Source organism: Mustela nivalis (genome assembly GCF_964662115.1).
Source record: "Mustela nivalis genome assembly, chromosome: 8".
Classification (NCBI taxonomy): Eukaryota; Metazoa; Chordata; class Mammalia; order Carnivora; family Mustelidae; genus Mustela; species Mustela nivalis.
Genome location: NC_139027.1, coordinates 7,392,575 through 7,415,537, shown reverse-complemented (window position 1 = coordinate 7,415,537; position 22,963 = coordinate 7,392,575). Strand labels below are relative to the sequence as shown.

General features: G+C 35.5%; 1 protein-coding gene across 1 annotated transcript in view; it reads left to right on the top strand.

Annotated features, from left to right (window-relative positions):
- Positions 1-22,963, top strand: part of ROCK2 (Rho associated coiled-coil containing protein kinase 2) — a 139,465-nt gene that overhangs the window by 50,273 nt on the left and 66,229 nt on the right. The window contains exons 2-3 of the mRNA XM_082745526.1: positions 10,942-11,023; positions 12,002-12,102. Coding sequence (XP_082601652.1) covers positions 10,942-11,023; positions 12,002-12,102 — 183 coding nt within the window. The remainder of the gene's footprint in view (positions 1-10,941; positions 11,024-12,001; positions 12,103-22,963) is intronic.

Here is a 22,963-nt window from a genome sequence, read left to right as displayed (position 1 = left end):
TCACCTGGAAGATGTGGTATAATGTTTTATGATGCCACATTACCCCTCCTGTCTCAGCACTTCAAACACAAATAAGTATTTAAAAGTGGAGAATAAGTTGCTATAATAGAAAGCCTTGGGACGCCTGGGTGGCTCAGTTGGTTGGACGACTGCCTTCGGCTCAGGTCATGATCCCGGAGTCCGGGGATCGAGTCCTGCATCGGGCTCCCAGTTCCACGGGGAGTCTGCTTCTCTCTCTGACCTTCTCCTTGCTCATGTTCTCTCACTGTCTCTCTCTCAAATAAATAAATAAAATCTTTAAAAAAAAAATAAAATCCATTCATTTCCATCTTAGTTTAAAAAAAAAAAAAAAAAAGAAAGCCTTGATTGAAATTTTGCAAACTTGAGGACGAGTTTCTTACTCATTTTTATCTCATGGTGTAATCAAGGATTAGGTCAGGATAAGGGGGGTTCTAGAGTCTTGGTAAAATCCATCAGCCCCACACCCTTTATCGTGTTTTTCATGATGTTTCTACTACTTTTCTGTATAAAATTTTAAACAGAGTTTTAAGGAAATCTCATTTGCTTTTTAGTTACCTAATTTATATTTGAGCATCATTAATTAGTAAGAAATGGGATATATTAAATGTGTTTCTGTTGGGAACTTTAATTACAGTTTTGTTCTCAAAGGAGCTCAGTATCCTTCATATGGCCAATTTAGTTAAATGTGATAATGGACACCAAAATGTAAAATACTTAGCAATAGATTTAGCAAGAAATATAAATAGAATTACTGGAGGAAATAGAGAATTTAAGTTGATGGAGAGGCCTACCTTACTTCTTGGATGGGAAGTAGTCAGTTCTTCCCAAATATAATCTGTTAATCCCTGTAAAAATTCCAATTCAAAAATGAAACAGATGGGATCAGGAGGGAGACTAACCGTAAGTGACTCTTAAACTCACAAAACAAACTGAGGGTTGCTGTGGGGAGGGGGGTCGGGAGAGAGGTTTGGGGTTATGGACATTGGGGAGGGTATGTGCTATGGTGAGTGCTGTGAAGTGTGTAAACCTGGTGAATCACAGATCTGTACCCTTGGGGATAAAAATACATTTTATGTTTATAAAAAAATTTAAAAATTAAAAAAAAATTCCATTTTAAGTTTTGGGCAGAAGCAACATTTATTTGAATTCCAGAGAGCTTTCAGGGAGAATAAGACCATATGATTTGTAGGAGGTGGAGAACAGTAAAAAGTTTTGGAATTTAAAATAGGATATGTTTTCAGTAGAGATATGGAGAGCTATAGATAATAAGTTTTCCGAAGTCTGAATTTATTTAAGTGTGTTCTGTAGTACCTTCTATCTTGAACATTTAGATTTTACTATGAGTTACAAAATGTACTACAGAAAACATTAGAATTTAGGGGAAGAAAAAAATTAACCATGTAACTCCATCTTGGTACCACATTCTCTATATTCACTTTGCTGTATTTCCATTCAAAATTTTTCATATGCATAGTCCCTTAAGTAGAATTATCATACATTCAATTTTATATTTTGTGCTTTTATTTTAACATTAATATATTTTTTAAAGATTTTATTTATTTATTTGACAGTAGATGGAGAGGCAGGCAGAGAGAGAGAGAGGGAAGCAGGCTCCCTGCTAAGCAGAGAGCCCGATGCGGACTCGATCCCAGGACCCTGAGATCATGACCTGAGCTGAAGGCAGCGGCTTAACCCACTGAGCCACCCAGGCACCCCTAACATTAATATTTTAAAAATAAATTAATTCATCTGTCAGAGAGAGAGCGCGAGAGCGTGCACAGCTGGGGGCACAGCAGGCAGAGGGAGAAGCAGGATCCCTGCTGAGCAAGGAGCTCAATGTGGGACTCCGTCTCAGGGCACCAGGGTCATGACCTGAGCCAAAGGCAGACACTTAACCAGCTGAGCCACCCAGGCGTCCCTTTACATTAATATTTTGTATTACTTTTTATATAGTCTTTATAGCCATCATTTTTTTTTAAAGATTTTATTTATTTATTTGACAGAGAGAAATCACAAGTAGTCGGAGAGGCAGGCAGAGAGAGAGAGAGGGAAGCAGGCTCCCTGCTGAGCAGAGAGCCCGATGCGGGACTCGATCCCAGGACCCTGGGATCATGACCTGAGCCGAAGGCAGCGGCTTAACCCACTGAGCCACCCAGGTGCCCCAGCCATCATTTTTAATGATTGCCTAGTATAGCTGTAACAAGCCTTAGTAAAATTGTAGTTTTTCTTTTCCAGATTTCTTTAGGTTGCTTTGAATTTCTCGCTATTAGAAATAATATTGTTCTTAACACTTACGTGTTGTAGGTAATCTTTCCCAGATTTTAAGTGGCTGAAATAAAATTTCAAGCTGTATAAAGTTGAAATAAGATTGAAAAGTACTTGGGAATAAAAAGAGTTTGTTAAATTGATTACCATATATGTGCATTCATAGCAAAAATAGATACAGTGACTAGTAGTTTTCAGACTTAACCCTTGTTTCATTTGGCTTCATAAACAATACTTGGTTGGTTGTCAGACTAGCCCTGTGATTTAGATATTGTCTTATACAGATGTTGAAAATGAATCTTTTTTTTAAAAAAAGATTTTATTTATTTGAGAGAAAGATCACAAATAGGCAGAGAGGCAGGTAGAGAAAGGGGAGAAACAGGCTCCCTGCTGAGCAGAGAGCCGGATGTGGAGCTGGATCCCAGGACCTTGAGTCCATGACCTGAGCCGAATGCAGAGGCTTAACCCACTGAGCCACCCAGGCGCCCCAAAAATGAATCATTAAGAATTAAAAGAGTTATGGCATTAAATTAGTAATGAAACTGTTCTTGGTTCCACCTGTTAGAATCAAAGATGTGCTGATAGGGGGCGCCTTTGTGGCTCAGATGGTTAAGTGTACTGCCTTCAGCTCAGGTCATGATCCCGCAATTCCCAGGATCAAGTCTGGTATACTAGCTCCGAGGAGAGTCTGCTTCTCCCTCTGACCGTCTCCCCTCTCATGCTCTCTCTTACTCTCTCTTTCTCTCAAATAAATAAATAAAATCTTAAAAGAAAAAAAAAGATGTGCTGATAGGTTTAGATGTTAGAGTCAAATATAAAACACTTTTAAGTCTGCATCTTTTGAATTATGTAATCCCTAAATGCAAAGTATGTATTTATGTGGTATTGAAAATAGTGGAAATAATAATAACAACTAACCTTCATTGAGTGATTGCTCGATCGTATGGATAGGGTCTGTTTGGGGATGAAACTGAAATTTTAACTTCCCAACTTGTGGAAATGATCTTCTGTATTTAGGTTCTTGGTGGGTGGAAATCATATGGGTAAACTTCTATTTATGAAATGAAAGATATGATTCTGTTGATTTAATTACCTAAACAACTGGCTGGAAACAGGTTTGGAGGACTGTTCTTTTTCTCTGACTGTAAATGTGACCAAGTTGTTTTACCTTTTAGTAAAAAAGTACTAGTTAACAAAACTTTATGTTTTACTTTCAAAATTTGAAGAATGTTGGAATAGCTCTATTGTTAGAGTGGCTTGTCTCTTTTCCTCTCTGTCTAGACATAAATCCACAAAGATATAATAAATGTAGCTTTGTGTTGTTGGCCACTATCATTTCCAAAGTCCCTATTTACTATTATTATTATTACTATTGGTAGCAGTATTAATATTTTCTTGGTGTAATTGTTACCTTGAATGAGCAGGAGTTTTTTGGGGATGGGGGAAGGAGAGTCCCAAAGTCTATATATGATACTTAATTTTATAAGTTATAGATATGCAAAATATTTTTTAAGTCTGGTTGTTTACAGTCAGTATTAGAATAGCAACTCTGACTTTATCTGCTAGTAGTTTTTCAGCTGAATCCCAGTATTAAGTAGGAATAGGATTCAGCCAGATGACATATTAACTATTCTGATAATGGGGAGGTATAGTTACTGATTTTCTCTTTAATTTTAATTTTATTTAATCTTATTTTATGTTACTGATTTTCTTTTTTATTCTACAGGGAGCAGTAAAATACTGTGTATGCCTTGAGGAGGAAAACCTTGTTTTTAAAAGAAATGATAACAATTATTGATTTATAAACCAAAATATAGTTATACAATTTGATGTTAATTTTATTCATGTGTTTCTGAACAATATACTACATATTATGAATAGTACTTTGATTCATATCTTCCCATGGACTTAATATTTTTGGCAGGAAAAATTTAGAACCTAGGTAAAATTTAAAAATACTAATAATTACTTAAAGCAGATTAAATCCAATCCCAACCCTGCTATTTTCTAACTGCAACTCTGAGAAATTACGTTCTCCAAGCTTAATTTCTTCAGTTAAAAAAATGATGTTAATAACACCTATGTCTACAGTCAATGTGGCGAATTCAGTGAGTTACATGAGGTGATATTATGGAAGGTGTTTGACACAGTGTCTGTTATGGCTGTCTGTATTATTATCAACATAGGGCACTCTCACCGTTGTACTGTTTTAACTCTGTACTTAATTTTTTTACTAATTGTTTTTTAAAACTTTAATGAAATCAACTATGTGATTCTTTGCACATTCTTTTAAAATTAAAGTATGTTGTAGTTCGTGAGCGTCTCATAGAGATTTCAGTCTTTTAGCACCAGGACTGGGGCCAGGCTGAGGCCTGTGAGGCACTTGCCATAGGCACAAAACTTAAGGGGCTGCCAAAACCCCACCATGATCAAGATAAACAATATTTTATCCCAGTACTTAGTAAATGCAGAAAACCATGATGAACAAAATATAAAAATCAAAATATTAAATAAAGGTAGGAACTGGGGGAATGCTGTGCTAAGAGTTCTTTACCTGGCTTCCAAGATAACACAAATCTTGATTTTTTTTTTCTTTCCTTACTGATTCCTTCTTAGTCCTCTGTTCTTCTCAATCTCATAATATTGGTATATCCCAGGACTCAGTTCCTTGATCCTTTTTCACGTGTCTGTACTTACTCCTTTAGTGATCTTACTCAGTTTTATAGTTTCAAGTATTTCCATTTGCTGACAACTCATAATTTTATACAATTTTCAGCTATGGGTTATGTTGTGCTGCCTTTAACAATTGGAATTCCTAGAATAGTGTCTCCATTGTTTTACTTACCACTTCAGACAATCCAGGTTGGTGAAGTCTTTCCAGACTTTTTCCTTTTTTGGGAGGTGAAGGAGAGGAATGCATTTTTTGGGGACATTTTAAAAACAGATATTTAGAAGCAATATATAGCGACAGTGAAAACAAGTCCAGTACTTCATTCTTTCTTGACAATTAAAATTTAAAAGGCTCTTCATTCAGGAAAAGTTAGGAAAATAGGAAATTACATATGTATTTTCCACCATGATAGTTATAATGGGAGAAGTTGGGTGTTGGCTTGTACCCATTTATTCTGGAAGACAGTATTATAATGCGCTGTTTGCCTTCCTTTGATGCTTGCTGACTCTTCACTTATAGACAACCATGGTCCAGTATTGGAGCTGATTCACGTTTATCAGCCAGTTATATTAGAGATGTAACTGGGCAACCTCTGGGAGCTTAGCCTCAAGACTTGATTGTCAGCTATATCTGACATACCTAGTTAGGCAGTTTTGTATAAAACTTGGGCTTTTTCAGTCTCTTTTAAGGGCTGGGATTTTTATTTCAGCTAGTGTTTTCCCAGTGATCAGTCTGGTTTTGGCCCTCTTACCACATTTTGGCCCTTTTAATTCTCAGTCATTGGTTTTACTATTCCCTGCCCTGAAATCCTCTGGATGTTTGTGCCTTTGGCTCCTATTCATTATTTAGCATTTTTCTCTCTGGTCCTTGAATATTTTGTGGTGCTGGTGTTTTGTTTTGTTATAGCACTTTTAAATGTTCTCTTTAAAAAAAACTTTTATGGGCACCTGGGTGGCTCAGTCTGTTAAGCGGCTGACTCTTGATTTCAACTCAGGTCATGATCTCAGGGTTGTGAGAGCCGAGCCTGGTGTTGGGCTCTATGCTGGGCACGGAGCTGCTTAGGATTCTCTCTCTCTCCCTCTCCCTTTGTCCCTTCCCCCAGTTGATGCCCCCTCCCCAAACAAACCAAAGCAAAACTCTTAAATGTTATCCTATGATTTCTATGCTTTTGGAAGTGATGAAAGGGACAAATAGTGTTAATTTTCTTAATTGCTTTGAAGTTTTGGTAGTTTGGAATTCTTTTTAAAATTTCTTTATCTCAGCTAGTAGCACTTTTTAAGAAGAGAATCAGAGTTGAAATCATAGACGCTGAAAAAAAAAATCTTACTACCTAAGGTTTATGTAAAACTACGTAACAAGGAAGGCCATAGACATAGATAGGCTTTCAGTTATTTCCTGAGCTAACCCAGCCACTGGATCTCAGTATTAATTTTTGTACTGAAAATACTGGTGTCTAAAAAAAAAAATTGTTTCTTAATAAGTGATACTAACTAGGATACATTTCAAATGTGAATATTTATAAATATAAAACTTCATGTGTAAATATAAGTTTATAAGTATATATTACTCCCTACATTTTCTTCAAATATAAATTTTTAGCAGATTATAGTATCATTCAGAAATACTATATAAAAATAAAACAATGTACAAATGAGGTAGTATTTGATCTTTAAAAAATGGCTTAAAAAACAAAATGAAATTATTGATTAGTTGAATACTTGCTGTAATGTTAGAACTGCTGAGAAAGCTCTCTGATTCTACACTGATGGGGGATGTTATAGGAAAAATTTATAAACTATTTCAGGATTTTCTTCTCAACTGTTTAATCTTTACATAATCCCATCTTTTTATGATAACTTGTGGAGAGGATGTGGGGTAAGTGAGGATTTAATCATTTTTTAAAAATTTTTTTAAAAAATATTTTTTATTTGCTTATTTTGAGAGAGAGAGAGAGACAGAGTGAGAGAGAGCATGAGAGGGAGGTCAGAGGGAGAAGCAGACTCCCCATGGAGCTGGGAGCCCGATGTGGGACCGGATCCCAGGGCTCTGGGACCATGACCTGAGCCAAAGACAGTTGTCCAACCAACTGAGCCACCCAGGTGCCCGGATTTAATCATTTTACAAATATGTGAAGCTAGAAGCATGTGCTAATGTGAAGCAAGTTCTTTTTTCCAAAGGATTTTTTTCTTCGTAATGTGTAGATGGAGATTTTAATGTAGTTACTTTTAACATATCTGTATGAAGTGTTGATAATCCATTTGAAAAGTCTCTGAACGAGAGGAAGATACTTATTCTTGTAGTAGAAGCTTTTGCCTTGTCAATTAAAATTTTTCTTCTTGTGAAGGTTAATGGAGGTATAGAAAAAGTCTTTCCAAATAAATGTATCTTTCTTTGACTTAAAGTCATTAATTATATATATAATCTAAAAATATAAGTCATTCAGATTTTACATTTTAAACTTACTAAAATAGCAAAATTATACCAAAGAGTTATAGCAATAATTTGGCACTTAATAGCCTACTATGCTAAAATGCTGGAATCCTTAAAAAGCAGTTCGACTGCCCTAGCGAGGGGAATTTTGGGTATGTGTGAGATCTCAAAATGTGAAAGTTACAATCTTAACTTCACTAGAAATTGGATATTTATTACTATTTTTTTTGGTGTTTTTTTTCTTTCAGTTTGAGAATCAAGATTGCGTTTCTGATTTTCCCCCTTCTCAGATCCCTAAAAGGCATCTTTATTGCTGTTTTATTTTAAAAAGCCTTCAGCTTTTTAAGCTCCCTGTTTTCTCTTCCAGGCTCTGGTCAGTGTTAGTCTGGTCGTTGAGACTAGGGGGGATGAGTTATATATATATGGGACCTTTAGTGTTGGGTAGTATTTGATATGTCATTTCCTAGTAGCATGACCTTGGAAAAGTCAAAGTTACTTAATTTAAGTCTTAGTTTATTTTTAGAGTGAAGAATATTTCTTCATGCCCTCTTCAGAGTTACTTGGAGATGAAACAGTATATGCAGTAATGTTTTAGAAATACTGTTACCTTCACAAGCGTATCCTTTGAATAAAGACTTTTTTCTTACTATTTTTTTTCACCCACCAGCAAATTATATGTAGGTACTTTTTCTTATTTTGATTATAAATTTAATGTGTGCTTATTGTAGAAAGTATGAAAAATATAGGAAACTTTAAAAAATAGTAATCTGAATAATGCATCATCCCATTTTTATGTTTTTAAGGGAAATTTATTTTTGAGGCTGAGTTCCCTGAGGGGAAGAATACTTAGGGTCATATTTATTGTTAGATTTTTAAAAAAGATTTTGTTTATTTATTTGACAGAGAGAGAGATCACACCGTAGGCAGAGAGGCAGGCAGAGAGAAGGGGAAACCAGGCTCCCTGCTGAACAGAGAGCCCGATGCGGGGTTCGATCCCAGGGCCCTGAGATCATGACCTGAGCCAAAGGCAGAGGCTTAACCAACTGAGCCTCCGAGGTGCCCATATTTTTGGATTTTTCTCTTCTTTGTGTGCATTAGGCAAAAAAATAATGCTTGTCGAGTGAATGGGAATTTTCTTAGTGTGGGTGAATTTTTTTTATGATGTAAATTTTAGGTGTATAGCTTTATAATTTGACATCTGTATACACTACAAAGTGATTACCACCACAAGTCTAGATGCCATTCATCATCATAGAGTTGGCTCCCTTTACCACTTTTGTTCACCCTCCAAGCCCCTTCCCTTCTGGTAACCACTAGTCTGCTCTCTGTATCTGCAAGTTTGTTTTTGTTCTGTTTTGTCCATTTGTTTATTTTTTTAAAAAGAGTCCATATGTAAGTGGAATCCATAGGGTATTTGTCTTTCTCCATCTGACTTATTTCACTTAGTATAATATCCTCAAAGTCCATCCATGTTATTGCAAATGGCAAAATTTCATGCATTTTTATGGCTGAGTAGTATTCTATTGTATATATACTATCTTTTTTATCCATATACCTATTGGAGGCCACTTGGTTATTTCTGTATCTTGTCTATTGCAGATAATTGTGCAGTTAGCTTAGGGTGCATGTATCTTTTCAGATAGGTGTTTTCATATTCTTCGCATCAATATCCAGAAGTGGGATATCTGTTTCACATTGTAGTTGTATTCTTAATTTTTTGAGGAATCTCCATATTGTTTTCCAGTGTGGCTCTGCCAATTTACAATCCCATCAGAAGTTCCTTTTTCACCACATCCTCTCCGACATGTTATTTATTGTCTTTGATATTAGCTATTCTAATAGGTATTAGGTGATGTCTCATTTTGGTTATGATTTGCATTTCCCTAATTATTAGTAATGTTCATCTTTTCACGTACCTTTTGGCCATCTGTATGTCTTCTTTGGAGAAATGTTTCTTCAGATCCTCTACCCATTTTTTAAATCAAGTTTTTGGGTTTTTTAGTTGTTGAGTTGTATGATTTCTTTAATTATTTTAGGATAATAACCCCTTATTAGATATGTGGTTGGCTGACCTTCTCCCATTCGGTAGGTTTTCTTTGCTGTGTAGAAACTTTTTGGTTTGCTGTAGTCCCATTTGTTAATTTTTGTTTTTCATTCCTTGTCTACAAAGATGTTACTAAGACCTATGTTAAGAAGCTTACCACCTGTGTTTTCTTCTAGGAATTTTATGGTTTTCAGGTCTTATATTCAAGTCTTTAATCCATTTTGAGGTAATTTTTGTGTATGGTGTACGATAGTGGTTTTGTTTCATTACTTTGCCATTGAGCTACCCTGTTTTCCCAATACCGTTTATTGAAGAGACTGTCCTTTCTCCATTATAGGTTCTTCCTCCTTTGTCAGAGATTAAGTATCCATATATATGTTAGTTTATTTCTGGGCTTTCAATCTGTTCTGTTGCTCTGTGTGTCTGTTTTTGTACCAATACCATACTGTTTTGATTACTGTAGCTTTGTAGTCTAGTTTGAAATCTGGTGCATGGTGTCTCCAGCTTTGTTGTTTTTTCTCAAGATTGCTTTGCCTCTTTGGTACCTTTTGTGGTTCCATATAAATTTTACAGTTATTTGTTATAGTTCTCTGAAGTATGCCATTGGAATTTTGATAGGTATTCCTTTGAATCTGCAGATTGGTTGGCTGGTATGAACATTTCAACAATGTTAACTCCTTTAATCTTTAAGTAGAGAATATCTTTCCATTTATTTGTTTCTTCAGTTTCTTTCATGACTGTCTTAAGAGTTTTCAGTGTGCAGGTCTTTCATCTTGGTTAAATTTATTCCTAGGCGTTTTTTTCTTTTTGATGCATTGTAAATGGGATTATTTTCTTTAGTCTGTATTCGTTAAAGTCAGAAACTTGGTGAAATTTTCCTGGACATTTGAAGAGAGAGAGGAAGACATCTGACTAGCAAAAATAATAGAGGATACATATTTTCTTTTTAAGATTTTATATTTAAGTAATCTTTATACCCTGTGTGGGGCTCAAACCCATAACCCTGGGATCGAGAGTCATATATTCTACCAACTGAGCCAGCCAGGCACCCCAGGGGATGCATATTTTAAGATGACATTTTTCTAGGGGCAGGTGAGTAACTCAGTCTTTGGTTAAGCATTCTTGACTTCTGATTTTGGCTCAGGTCAAGATCTCAGGTTGTGAGATTGAGCCTGGCCTCTGACTCTGTGCTGGGTATGAAGCCTGCTTAAGATTCTCTGTCCCTCTTCTTCTGCCTCTCCCCACCTCTCCAAAGAAATAAACAAATAAAGACCTACATACAAAAATGCCATTTTTCTATTGGCTAAAATAACAAATGAAAACATGATAGGATCATTCTTCTTCTAGCAGAAGTTAGCAAACAAGTTAGGGCTGTTATACGGAGCCACTGGGCAATTTCATATCAAAATGGATTGATAGCAAGAATAGCTTATAACAAAAATTTAAGACTTTTTTAATATTTGGAAATTGTAACAACTTTCTTTTTCCTTTTCTATTTTCTGTTAAACAGGATGGCTTAAATTCCTTGGTCCTTGATTTGGATTTTCCTGCCTTGAGGAAAAACAAGAATATAGATAATTTTTTAAATAGATGTGAGTAAACTTTATATTTGATCCTATCACTATACTTTTGATGAGATTTATATTACAGTTTATACATTGTTAACCTTAAATATTTTTTAGTTTGCTATTTGGTTTGTTTTTAAATTACAAGGATTTTTTATTTTCAAAGCAAAACTGCAGAACTAGTTGCAGTTTGTAAAGTAGGTAAAGTTCAAGATTTTGTATAAATTATTACGACTAATGATTTCAGGATAGGTTATTTATGGCAGTTCAAAGAGCACTTTTAAATTAATATTAACAATATTAAGACTTAGGTTTACATTACCCAGGAGACTTAATGAGCTTTATGTTTGTATAAATGTAGACATTTCAGTCTAGCTAATGAAAGATAATGTGATAAAAATTATTGTATTGTATATGCAATAACTTAATATTTGCCAGTATTGATGTTGCAGTGAAGGTGTAAATGATGTTGAATTCTAAGGACAGATTCTCAAAAATAATTCAGTATTTAGTAAGCAACACAGTGAGCTTTTTAGGTTGGAATTGTCAGAGACTGGGCTGTTTTCATAATTAAACAATCTTGACTAGTTACCATATCTATCATATGTGATTACTACCATTCAGAGAAGTAGGCTACTAAGTTTATTACTAAGATTAGCCTTGCAGGTAATGTCATAGCAGCTCTTTGCCATGATTCACAATGCGCTCTAGGACTATGTGGGTCATCACTTCAGCTGTCATCTTGTCAAGCAACAGAGTCAGAAATGAAATAGCTTCACTGCTGCTTTTTGGTAGTTAGTAATGTTTGTTTTATATGTGTTAATAAACTGTAGAGTTTTGGTTCTTTGATGTAAAGTTAATATCTATCTTACATTTTAAAATAGTAACCTTTGAAAACTGACAGATTTAGCTAAAAACTGAATATAGTTTCTTGAACTAAAAATCTGCTTACAAATATAGAATTATTTAAAAGTATTGCTTATAAATATGATCTTTTAATTACAGATGAGAAAATTGTGAAGAAAATCAGAGGGCTACAGATGAAGGCAGAAGACTATGATGTTGTGAAAGTTATTGGAAGGGGTGCTTTTGGTGAAGTGCAGCTGGTAAGAATGTGTTGTTCTGTTCTGTTATTTTATTTTTAAAGCGGGGTTTTGTACGATATCAGTAGCCTCTGAGTAGATCTTATTTTTATGCCCGGCCATGCCAGAATTAGTTTTGTGAGCTCGGTCAAGTTATTCCGTCTCAGAGAACCTGAGTGTCTTCATCTGTAGAACGTGGCGCTGGTAAACGGTAACCCCGGTCGCTTCCAGTGCCGAAACCCTGAGATTTAGAATATGTTAGACCAGCTTGATTTCACACATTACCTACTAGCAGCTAATATTCCACAAGAACTGTTGTGTTTTTATTTAATATGTTAAGACTAATAACATTTTTCTTTAATTAGCTGAGATTTATTTAGATATATTAGAAACCCAACAAGACTTTTTAAAAAAAGATTTAATTTATTTATTTGACAGAGAGAGAGAGTGACAATGAGAGAGGGGACACAAGCAGAGGGAGTGGGAGTGGGAGAGGGAGAAGCAGTCTCTCTGCAGAGCCGGGAGCCCATGCGGACTTGATCCCAGGCCCCTAATCTGAGTCAAAGGCAGACACTTAATGATTGAGCCACCCAACAAAGGTGCCCCCAACAAATACTTTTTTTTTTTTTTTAAAGATTTTATTTATTTATTTGACAGACAGAGATCACAAGTAGGCAGAGAGGCAGGCAGAGAGAGAGGAGGAAGCAGGCCCGATGCAGGGCTTGATCCCAGGACCCGGGATCATTACTTGAGCCGAAGGCAGAGGCTTTAACCCACTGAGCCACCTAGGCGCCCCACAAAGACATTTTAATTTGAAATTTATCTTTGCAGGCAAAAGTGATACCAACCGGAAATATTATAAATGTTTGTAATCAACATTGCACTTACATATTAATTAGGAACTGTAATGATATTTCTGTTTTCATCACTTGAGTATGAAACTCCGCTTTTTTATGCTTACAAATTATTGTCTTTGGTCAAATTATGGGGTCAGATTCTGTTTTTCACTCCAACAGTGTTCTACTCTTTTTGATGGAGCTCACTGTGTGTCACCACGGCTTCTCTGGGAACAAGTCATGACAGACTAACTTATCTTTGTCATCTCTTTCATTTCTTCTTTCTTTAATAGGTTTATTGAACTTACAGATCAGAGTAGCGTAATAGGTGTGATATACATCTGTTAGATATTTGAAAAAGTCTGTTAGGGGAGTCTGGGTGGCTCAGTGGGTTAAAGCCTCTGCCTTTGGGTTATTAGGTCATGATCCCAGGGTCCTGGGATCGAGCCCCGCATCGGGCTCTCTGCTCAGCAGGGAGCCTGCTTCCAAGCACTTCCTCTCTCTGTCTGCCTCTCTGCCTACTTGTGATCTCTGTCTGTCAAATAAATAAACAAAATCCTAAAAAAAAAAAAACAAAAAAAACTCTGATATACATAAGAGGATATGGAAAAATGTCAATGAACAAGGATATGAGTTAGGCAGCATTATAACTAATAGCTGTTTCTGAGGAGGCTGAGGAAGGCACAAGTGGTGCCTTGGACAGAGATCCCCACGGATCTGTTTGTTCTCTCTTCTTCTCTTCAGGGTTTTATTAATGAGGCATTTATTGTATGGAGGCAATGGTGACATGTTGAATAATTTTACTAAGGAGTTAAAACTGAAGTATGAGAATGCTTTCAGATGAGAAGCCAAAATCCAGAAGTTGTGAAGGTTGTTGGCCAGATAGAAGTGAAATTTAACCAGAATAAAAACCTGTACTTAGATGTGAAGAACTCAAGGAGTAGATTCCTTAACAGTAATTATGAATCAAATAACAATTTTCCTTGAATGTAAACCAAGCAAGAATCATTGGTGATGTGGCTGCCCAAAATACTAAAGAAAGTTTGGATTGTTTTGATACAGGTTTTTTCTATTTTGAGATGATTGGGCCATACTCCATCATTTATTCATTCTAGATGCTCTGTTACCCTGTTTTAAAGAGCACATCAATAGAGAGTATTCAAGGGATGAAATGCTCAGGGACTTGCAACAATGCCATAAGAGGTGTGGTGGAGGGAATTGAGAAGTTAACTTGGAGATCTGAGGAGGGGGCTGCCTTTGAAAGTAATGCGGGTTTTGTTTATTTTGTTTTTAGTCAGTGAAAGTGGTGAAGTTTTGGCTATTAGAATTCCCATGGGTCAAGGGTCAGAGATTAGATTTTGAGTTATGGGAGGTCTTGTAAGATAGGGAAAATATAAAGTAATTGAATCCTACTTCTGCCCTGGTCTAACTCAAAGAGTTATTTATTAAAAAATAAATAAGCCTAGTTATAGTGTTCCCTAAGTGTTCACCACTGTTACTATAGCCTATTTGATACAAAGATTCATACTATAAGTATGTAGAGTAAATACATTGTTTCTTCACACTGAGGATTCAGTGTAGATAAAGAGGAAAGACTAGAATTTGGAGTTTTGTTTTTGGAAGGAAATATGATAGATCCTGACTTGTCATGTTTTTATAGCAATGTAGTCAATTGTTCTGTTTTGGGTGAATTTGATCATTTAACTTCAGTACATTCAAGAAAGGAAAAGAAAAGGCTTCTGTTACTGTTAATTTTCCACTCCGAATTTTATTTTGTCCACAAAACATTCAGAAACAAAGTCACATGTTTTTAAAAATGAAAAATATTTTAACATTGCTTTAGTCTGATGACCTGATGCAAGAACTTGGAACATGTGTGTTTTGGCTTTACCTCTTGGTTCTATTGGTGGGAACTTTTTTGGGGGGGGGGATAAAACACTATATATATATATTTTTTTAATTTAAAAAAATTTTTTATTAACATATAAGGTATTTTTTGCCCCACGGATACAGGTCTGTGAATCATCAGGCTTACACATTTCATAGCACTCTTGCTGGAACTTTTTAAAAGAAGCATGAGATTAAAAAGGAAAAGTTCCGAGTTCTTCCATAGTCTTTTAAAGTTGCTTTGTATGTTGTGGATAAATTGGTTTGACAGATCTGTAGGCAGTGTTCCACATTTGGCACATCTTTATGATTATGATTTTCTAGTCCTCTGAAGAAAGTTTTTCATAGGTGCAGATTTGTCTTAACTTGTGAAATACTTTTTTGGTCAAGTTAAAAATACATTACCACAGAGGGCCCACCAGTCAGTTTCTTTTTTCTTTTTAAAGATTGTATTTATTTGACCTAGAGAGACAGAGAGTTAACACAAGCAGGGAGAGTGGGAGAGGGAGAAGCAGGCTTCCTACTGAGCAGGGAGATTGATACAGGGCTCAGTCCCAGGACCCTGGGATCATGACCTGAGCCAAAGGCAGATGCTTAACAACTGAGCCACCCAGGAGCCCTCAGTAGTCAGTTTCTAAAAGAAAATTCTTATTGTGAAAGTAACTTTGGATGTCACAGTAGCTATACCACAGTGTTTAAGAGCTAGAGTCAGACTACCTGCAGTTGGATTCTAACTCTCTGAAGAGCTGTCAGTGCAGACAAGTTACTTAATCACTCCGTGCCTCAGTTTCTTATCTGTTAAATGAAGATAACAATAACAATTATACCCCATAGAGTTACTGGGAGAATTAAATGTAACTAAATTTGGAACAGTTCTTGGAATACAGTAAGTGCTTAGTAAATGTTAGCAGTTCATTTGCACACATAAAATGGTTCATTTATCCATCCATCAATGAATATTTAATTAGGATCTGTTATGTTTCAGGGGCTGTGCTAGCTTCTTAAAGATACAATAGCATAGCTTTGATTTTTCTGCAAGTGGTAGTTTTGTGGAGGAGTTTTACTTTAAACAAATAAAGTATTTTTCAAATTATGATAAATACTGTGAAGGAAAAGTTCTGGATCCTGTGAGAGAAAAATGGAGGGTTGTGCTTAATTTAGGTGTGGATGTTAGGAAAGCCTCACTGTAAGAAAATGACATTGGAGTTATGATCACATGAAAAAGAGGGAACTGAACTGGACAGGAGTAAAAAAAACAGAAGAAATAGCATGGGAAAATGTCAGAAGTTAGGAAAGTGCCAAGTCGTTAAGTTTATTTGGGTGTAGATTTCCTCACCTGAAAAAGGCATTTTCTCACAGATTGAAAAGTCTTATAATTCAAGGAGGGCAAAATTGTTTGTCTTGTTGTCCTTTTTTCCTATCTACAGAGGTGATGTACATTTATGTTTTTATATCATGAAAAGTCTGTGACATGGATGATTTCATCTGATATCACTTTTGGTTTTGGATTCTACTTTTTGGATTATTTATCACATCTCATTTTTATGGAAAATAATATTGTTTAGTATATTGATTAAGAGCGGTACTTTGGAAGAATAGTCAGTCAACTACTTCTGTTTCCATTCTACTGTATATAGGTTTCTTGTCATCAAAACTTTAATTTCCTTGGAAAATTAATAGAATAGAATAGAATAATAGAATTTAAGATTTTTTTGTGAGGATTAAATTGGACTGTGCTTATGTGGTACTTACTGGGATCTGGCACATTATAGATATTAAGTAAATATTACCTGTTGTCACTCTTGTCAGTTTCTGTGCATTTTTGAATTTAAATGTTTTAATTTTAAATAAATAATCATAAGTCTCGCTCTGACACATATATATATATATTGGTTCGCTAGAGCCACCATAACAAAATACCACCAGTTGTGGCTTAACCAATAGAAATTAATTTTCTCATAGTTCTGGAGGCTACAGTTTCAACATCAAGGTGTTGGCAGGTTACATTTCTCCTAAGGCCTCTCTCCTTGGCCTGTGGATGGCCACCTTCTGTTGTGTCCTGACGCGGTCTTTCCTCTGTGCTTGTATGTGCCTGGTGTGTCACTCTGTGTGTCCTAATTGCCTGTTCTTAGAAGCACACCAGTCACCAAATAGCCTCATGTTAACTTAATTACCCCTTTGATGTCCCTGTCTCCAAATAAAGTCACATTCTGAGGTACTGAAGGTTAGGGTTTTATAATGTAACAGGGGCCGGGGGTAGTGTGCAGCATGTAGCACATAGTCATCCCATAATAGTGTGTATGTATGTTGGGATGAGCTTTTCAGTGAGATTACTTTTTTGAACAGATATGCATGCATACTTTGTTCATTTTTTATATTTGTTTATTTATTTACCTTGCACATAATCTTTTCTTTGAAAAACAAAGTTACAAATTCTAGCCTTGCAAGTGTCTTCTTAAGGTAGATATTTAGTTTGTTTAATGTCTGGTACCATTATAAGCATTAACGGTGTATTGTATAGGTAAACTACTCAGACAAGGTACCTGTATTCATAGAGCTTTTATTTTGAACTGCCTGCTATTAAAGTTTCAAAAAGAAATTGTGGTTTAGGTTCTAAAAATAGAGTTCTAAGTTAACTATCTAAAACATAGTGCAGAATGTCTTAGAAATTACCTAATTATGATTCTTAGTTTGGGGGAGATGCATTAAAAAAAAAGATTTCATGGTTAATAGTGGAAATATGATTAGCATTTTTGTTTTTGAAGTTATATCTTCTTATTTTGGAGTTTGGTTTTGTGATGTTGCCTACTCTTTTTTTCTTAACAAGAGTGTTCATTAGGGGCACCTCGGTGGCTCAGTTAGGTGTCTGACTCTTAATCTCAGCTCAGGTCTTTTCAGGGTCATCAGTTCAAGCCCTGTGTTGGGCTTCATGCTGGAAAAAAAAGAAAGAAAGAAAAGGAAGGAAAGAAAAGAAAAGAAAAAAGTGTTCATTACATTTCATGGTGATTGTTTCATTTAAAACTAAAGAAATTAATATATGAATGCATTCTCACTCTTAGAGGTCTAAGTTGCTTAGAATTGGGTAGAATAAAGTGTGGAAATCTCCTTTTCTCATGTCTTTATTTCATTGTCAAGCATAAAGGTAACTAGCCTTTTGGTATCCTTTTAGTATTTGATAATTGGAAACATTTGGGAACTGTTAACAAAACTAAGGCCAAATTATTTTAAGTGGACATTTATATTTTATTGTAATTATTTTCTTTCTAGGAGTTTCAAAAATTGCATCAATGCCAATTAGTCTCCCTTAAAAATAAAAATTATTTTATTTATACAACAGACATGTTCATAGTAGAATAAGAAAGTAAGCCATCATTATACTTTTTAAAATTCCTGATTGTCCCACTACTCTTATTACTTTGATGTATAGTTTTCTGACTTCTAAACGTATGTGTAATGTATTAGTGTCTTCTGTGTATTAAGGGATCATATTATATAGTGGTTTTGTAATTTGTGGGTTTTTTATGTAACATTAAGTAATAACACACACTTTAGAGCAGTTACAGTATTATAGGCAGGCTTCTAAGCAACTTCTGTGTAGTAACCAGTCTTCACAGCACTCCTTTAGATAGACGGTATTACTGTCATGCCCATTTGATAGATGGGCAAGTTCGGATAGGTAGAATGAACAACCTGCCAAAGCTCACAGAACCACTAAGTGGTTGAACGGAGACTTGAATCCAGATAGAGGACTCCATAGTTGATTTTCTTTGTTGTACGGTCATAATCATTTTTCTGTGCCAATGAATACAGACTTTGTATGTTACCTTATTGCCTTCCTGGGGTTTCATTCTCCTCTTACTCTGCCTCTTACTAGTATTCAGTTCTTCTTCTTTTCTTGAAACACCACTCTTTCCTATGTTTCTAGTTCTTCTTTCTTAATTTCCTTAGTGGTTCATTCTCCATCTGACTTCTACTAAATATCATAGTTCCAAAGGCTAGGCTCTTGTTTCTTTGATCTGCATTCTCTCCTAAGGTGCACTCTACTATTCCTGTGACTTTAAATATAATCTACATGATGTCAAGGCTCAGATTCATAGTTGCTGCTCAGAATTTTCTAGTTTGCTCTTTAAACATGATGGCTTATTTGGCATCTCCATTAAGATGTGTCCCGTCTAAAATATGTGAAATTAGAATGTTTGATTCCTTCTCTAACTCACCCACGAATTTGTAACACATCTTAATAAATACATGGCTCCACTATCACCCCTGTTGCTCATGCCAAAAAATTAGAAATCGTTGATTTCTCTTTTATTCATTTCTTAAATTTAATTTTTCAGTAAGTCCTGTTCATAACAGTTCTCCAGTCTATTTTTGGTGTTCACTGCCAACCACTGTCATCCAAGACACCCTTTTCTTCCCAGTAGGGTATTGAGCATCTCCTTTGTATTTTACTTTGTTTTCCACTTCTGCTAACAATGTTTCACCATTGGACTGTTGATTTTGGATTGGCAGGTGCTGATGGAGAAACTATCAAAACCATGCTTGTTTAATCTGTAATTCATGCCATCTAGGCTCAGGTGGACCCACATTTACTGTTTCACTGACTGTTTTCCCCATACTTCATATTCTTGTATTTTCATGTATCGATACTGTCCCCTTTTGGGTATGGGTAGATAGTAGAATTAACTAGGGGCTTTTCTAACATGTTTTCTGTTTTCCTTATTTCCCCACTGTCTATGTCTTAGTATATGTAAAGGATAGGAAGTACAGATCTATCTGCCTAATAGGAACTGCAGCCAATTTGAACTTTTTAAAATATATTCATGGCTCCCTTAACTACTACGTGAAGCACGAAGTCTTCATCCTGGCCTTCTAGCCCCCCCCCCCCTTTTTAAAAGATACTATTTATTTATTTGACAGAGATCACAAGTAGGCAGAGAGGCAGGCAGAGAGAGAGGAAGGGAAGCAGGCTCCCTGCCATGCAGAGAGCCTGATGTGGGGCTCAGTCCCAGGACCCTGAGCCCAAGGCAGAAGCTTTAACGCACTGAGCCACCCAGGCGCCCTTAGGCCCTTTTTAAAGATGTCGCCAATTTTATCTTTTGTGCTATTCATTCTGGGCAGGCTACTTATTTCAGAGCATGCTCTTTGTTTTCTTGTCTGTTTCTTCAATCATGTTTCACTTTCTTTCTCTCTGTTCATTTTTTTATTCTTTTTTTAAAATTTTTTTTCAGTGTACCAGAATTCATTGTTCTCTCTGTTCATTTTAAAAGAAAACTTTTCTCCTGTTACTCTCCTTCGTACCTGTTATTTGAGTGTGATCTTTCCTCTTCATGTTTTAATTTAATAATTTTATGTAATTTACCATATTATGCCTTGTACTGTAGTTTATATGACATTTCTTTGAATCCTTTTATATTGTAAATTTTTTAAGAGTAGGAGCCCTGTCTTTAGAAAGCTTTTGGCATTTCCATCAGGGGTTGGTAGCTGCTTATCTGAAAATAGTTGGCCAGATCTGAGGAGATTATCCTCAGCTAAGTGAAAAGTTTAGGAGGAGTATCTGTAGAGCTGCAAGGAGAAAGGGAGAGTCTTCACTCTAGTGATTTGTCAGTTCCAACTGTGGACATTGGTAAATGATGTATGTGTGTGGTCAGATCATATCCGTGATTGGATTTTTCTTGTCTTTTTATATCTTGTACAACACAGAACCTGAAACAGAAACTTTTCATTCAAGTGAATGGATTGTGATTCCTTGTGATCCCTGGGCTCAGATGCTTTCTGGGATCCAGTATTAAAGAGATAGAGGCTCTGTGACAGGACTTGAGGCAGATGTGAGATAAGGATCTCTCCCCCCCTTGCTTTTAATTTAATTGGTTTAAATTAAGCTTTTAAAGTAGAGTCAGTCAGAAGGAAAGAGTATAGGGGAAATGATTTTCTAACGCTTGTCATGTCAACTCAAATTTTTAATTCCTTTTTTGGAGTAAAACGGGCTCTTCGCTGGTTACAAAGTTATTTCTGAGTTGCAGGAATTATCTCCTTCCCTCCATGCTTTTGTAATTCCTGTATTCCTTCATTCGGTCTTGGCTGCCATAACCAGACATTTTTAGTGAAAACCTTAGCAGCACACACTAACTGCTTTAGTCTGTCAAACTGGGTCTTATAAAAATAATCAATTGTAATTTTTGAAATTAAAAGCCAATTTTGAAAATCTCAAATAGGACATTTTGGTTAGAATGTTTTTTGAAAGCTTTTTGTCCACAAATGTTCTATGAAATCTAGGTCTATTTTAAGATTTTCCAAGCAAGTCTTATCTCTAGCTACATTAGGGTTGTTTCACCTATTTAAAAAAGTTTTTTTTAAGAGATACATATTTGCTATATAAAATACAAATAAGCAAATGTAAGAACAGAGAAATCACCCAGAATTCTGTTATTTGAGATAAAACCACTCTTAGCTCTTTGACCCTTTTTTGGTGTTTATATTTATATATATGGGGGAGGGAATATAATTTAGAGACTAGGAGCAACTTTTTTTGTCTGTCACATACTCAGCCTAGTGACATAGGGGAAACACATATAAAGGTTTGTGATAGAATGAATTAAGTTCTATTTGTCTGTGGTGGTATTAGCTGACACTTTCATTGAGTACATTTTGTGTGCTAAGTATTTATATTCGTAGTCTCATTTTACCCTTGCAGCAGTTCTGTGAGATTCTGACATAGATGAGGTCCTGAAACTTAGAGGGGTAAAGTAAGTTGGCCCCGTAGTTCATAAATAGGATATTTGCAAAGGTTTGTTGACATCTAAATCTGTGCTTTTAAGCAGTACTCTGTACAGTGTAGTAATGAATAGCTCCTGTATCTGACTGTTTATCCATCCATATTGAATAGAGGAGGAGGAACAAAGGGGAGTGTACAGAGATGCTGAGGGAGATTATAATAGAATCATTCAGAAAGAGACATCCTCAGAAGGAAGATCAATGGAAACAGCTTTTCTAAAGTCACAGCGCTTTATTGTAGTACTTTGTAATACTAGTGCTAATGAATTTTAAAAGTATGAGATAGATGTTTGGCATGAATACAGCTGTTGCCTCTTAATGTTTGTTCTATAGATCAGGTCAAAGACTACAGGCTGGTGGTTTCTGACTCTTGTATTAGGAGCCAGTTAAGTGTCCTATCCCAATAGTTTACATGAAATTTGGGCTTCATTAAATAGAGCATCTAGGCAAAATAGTCTTTATTTATTAAAAATTTTATTCCCTCATATAGACATAGCTATAATTTTGTTGAATTTGTTGAATTGGATATTCAGCATTTTGCCAACCACAAGGCAGTCCCACAAATGAAAATTTATACTCTGCCTAAAGGAGCTTATGAAGCAGATATATATATAACTAATTATAATATTAGATTGTTGTAAGTGCTGTGGAAGCATAGACAGAGAGTAATGTTGCATAAAGAGTCCGCAGAAGTAAAGTGAACAAGCATGTTTTTCATGTTCAAAGATTTATACTGATGCTGTATGACTTTTTGTGTATTTGAATGGTCTTTTTGTTCTAGGTTTGTTTTTATTTTAGTTAATTCAGATATAAAAGATTAAAAATAGGGGTGCCTGGGTAGCTCAGTTGGTTAAGCATCTGGCTTTTGATTTTCGTTCAGGGTCATGAGTTCAAGGCCCATGTCAGGCTCTGTGCTGGGTGTGGAGCCTGCTTTGAGATTTTCTCTCTCCCTCTCCCCTCCTCCAGTCACGCGCTCTCTCTCGCTCTCAAAAAAAAAAAAAAAAAAGTAAGTTTTTTACTATTTTCTGTCAGCTAACAAACATCTTTTAGTTTCTTTTCATAGTTGTGCTTTACAGGATTTTTAGAACTTGCCATGATATGAGTCAAGGATAAATAATATTACAGTGTAAAGTAATTGACTGTCTCTTAGTGTTTTGTGGATTGCTTTTCTGATGAAACTAGGAAACATTCAAAATCTGATTTGTTCTTAGAATAAATGAAGATTTGAAGAGTGGCAAAAATAGAGAAGTAGTACCTTAGCAACCTCTTTCTAATAATATTTTAAACATTTAACAGCTGGAATGAGCATTTGTTTTGAACTAATTTGCTAATTCAATACAAATCAATTAAAAATCTGGTCTGTTTGTTGTGGAAAGGATTTCTCATTT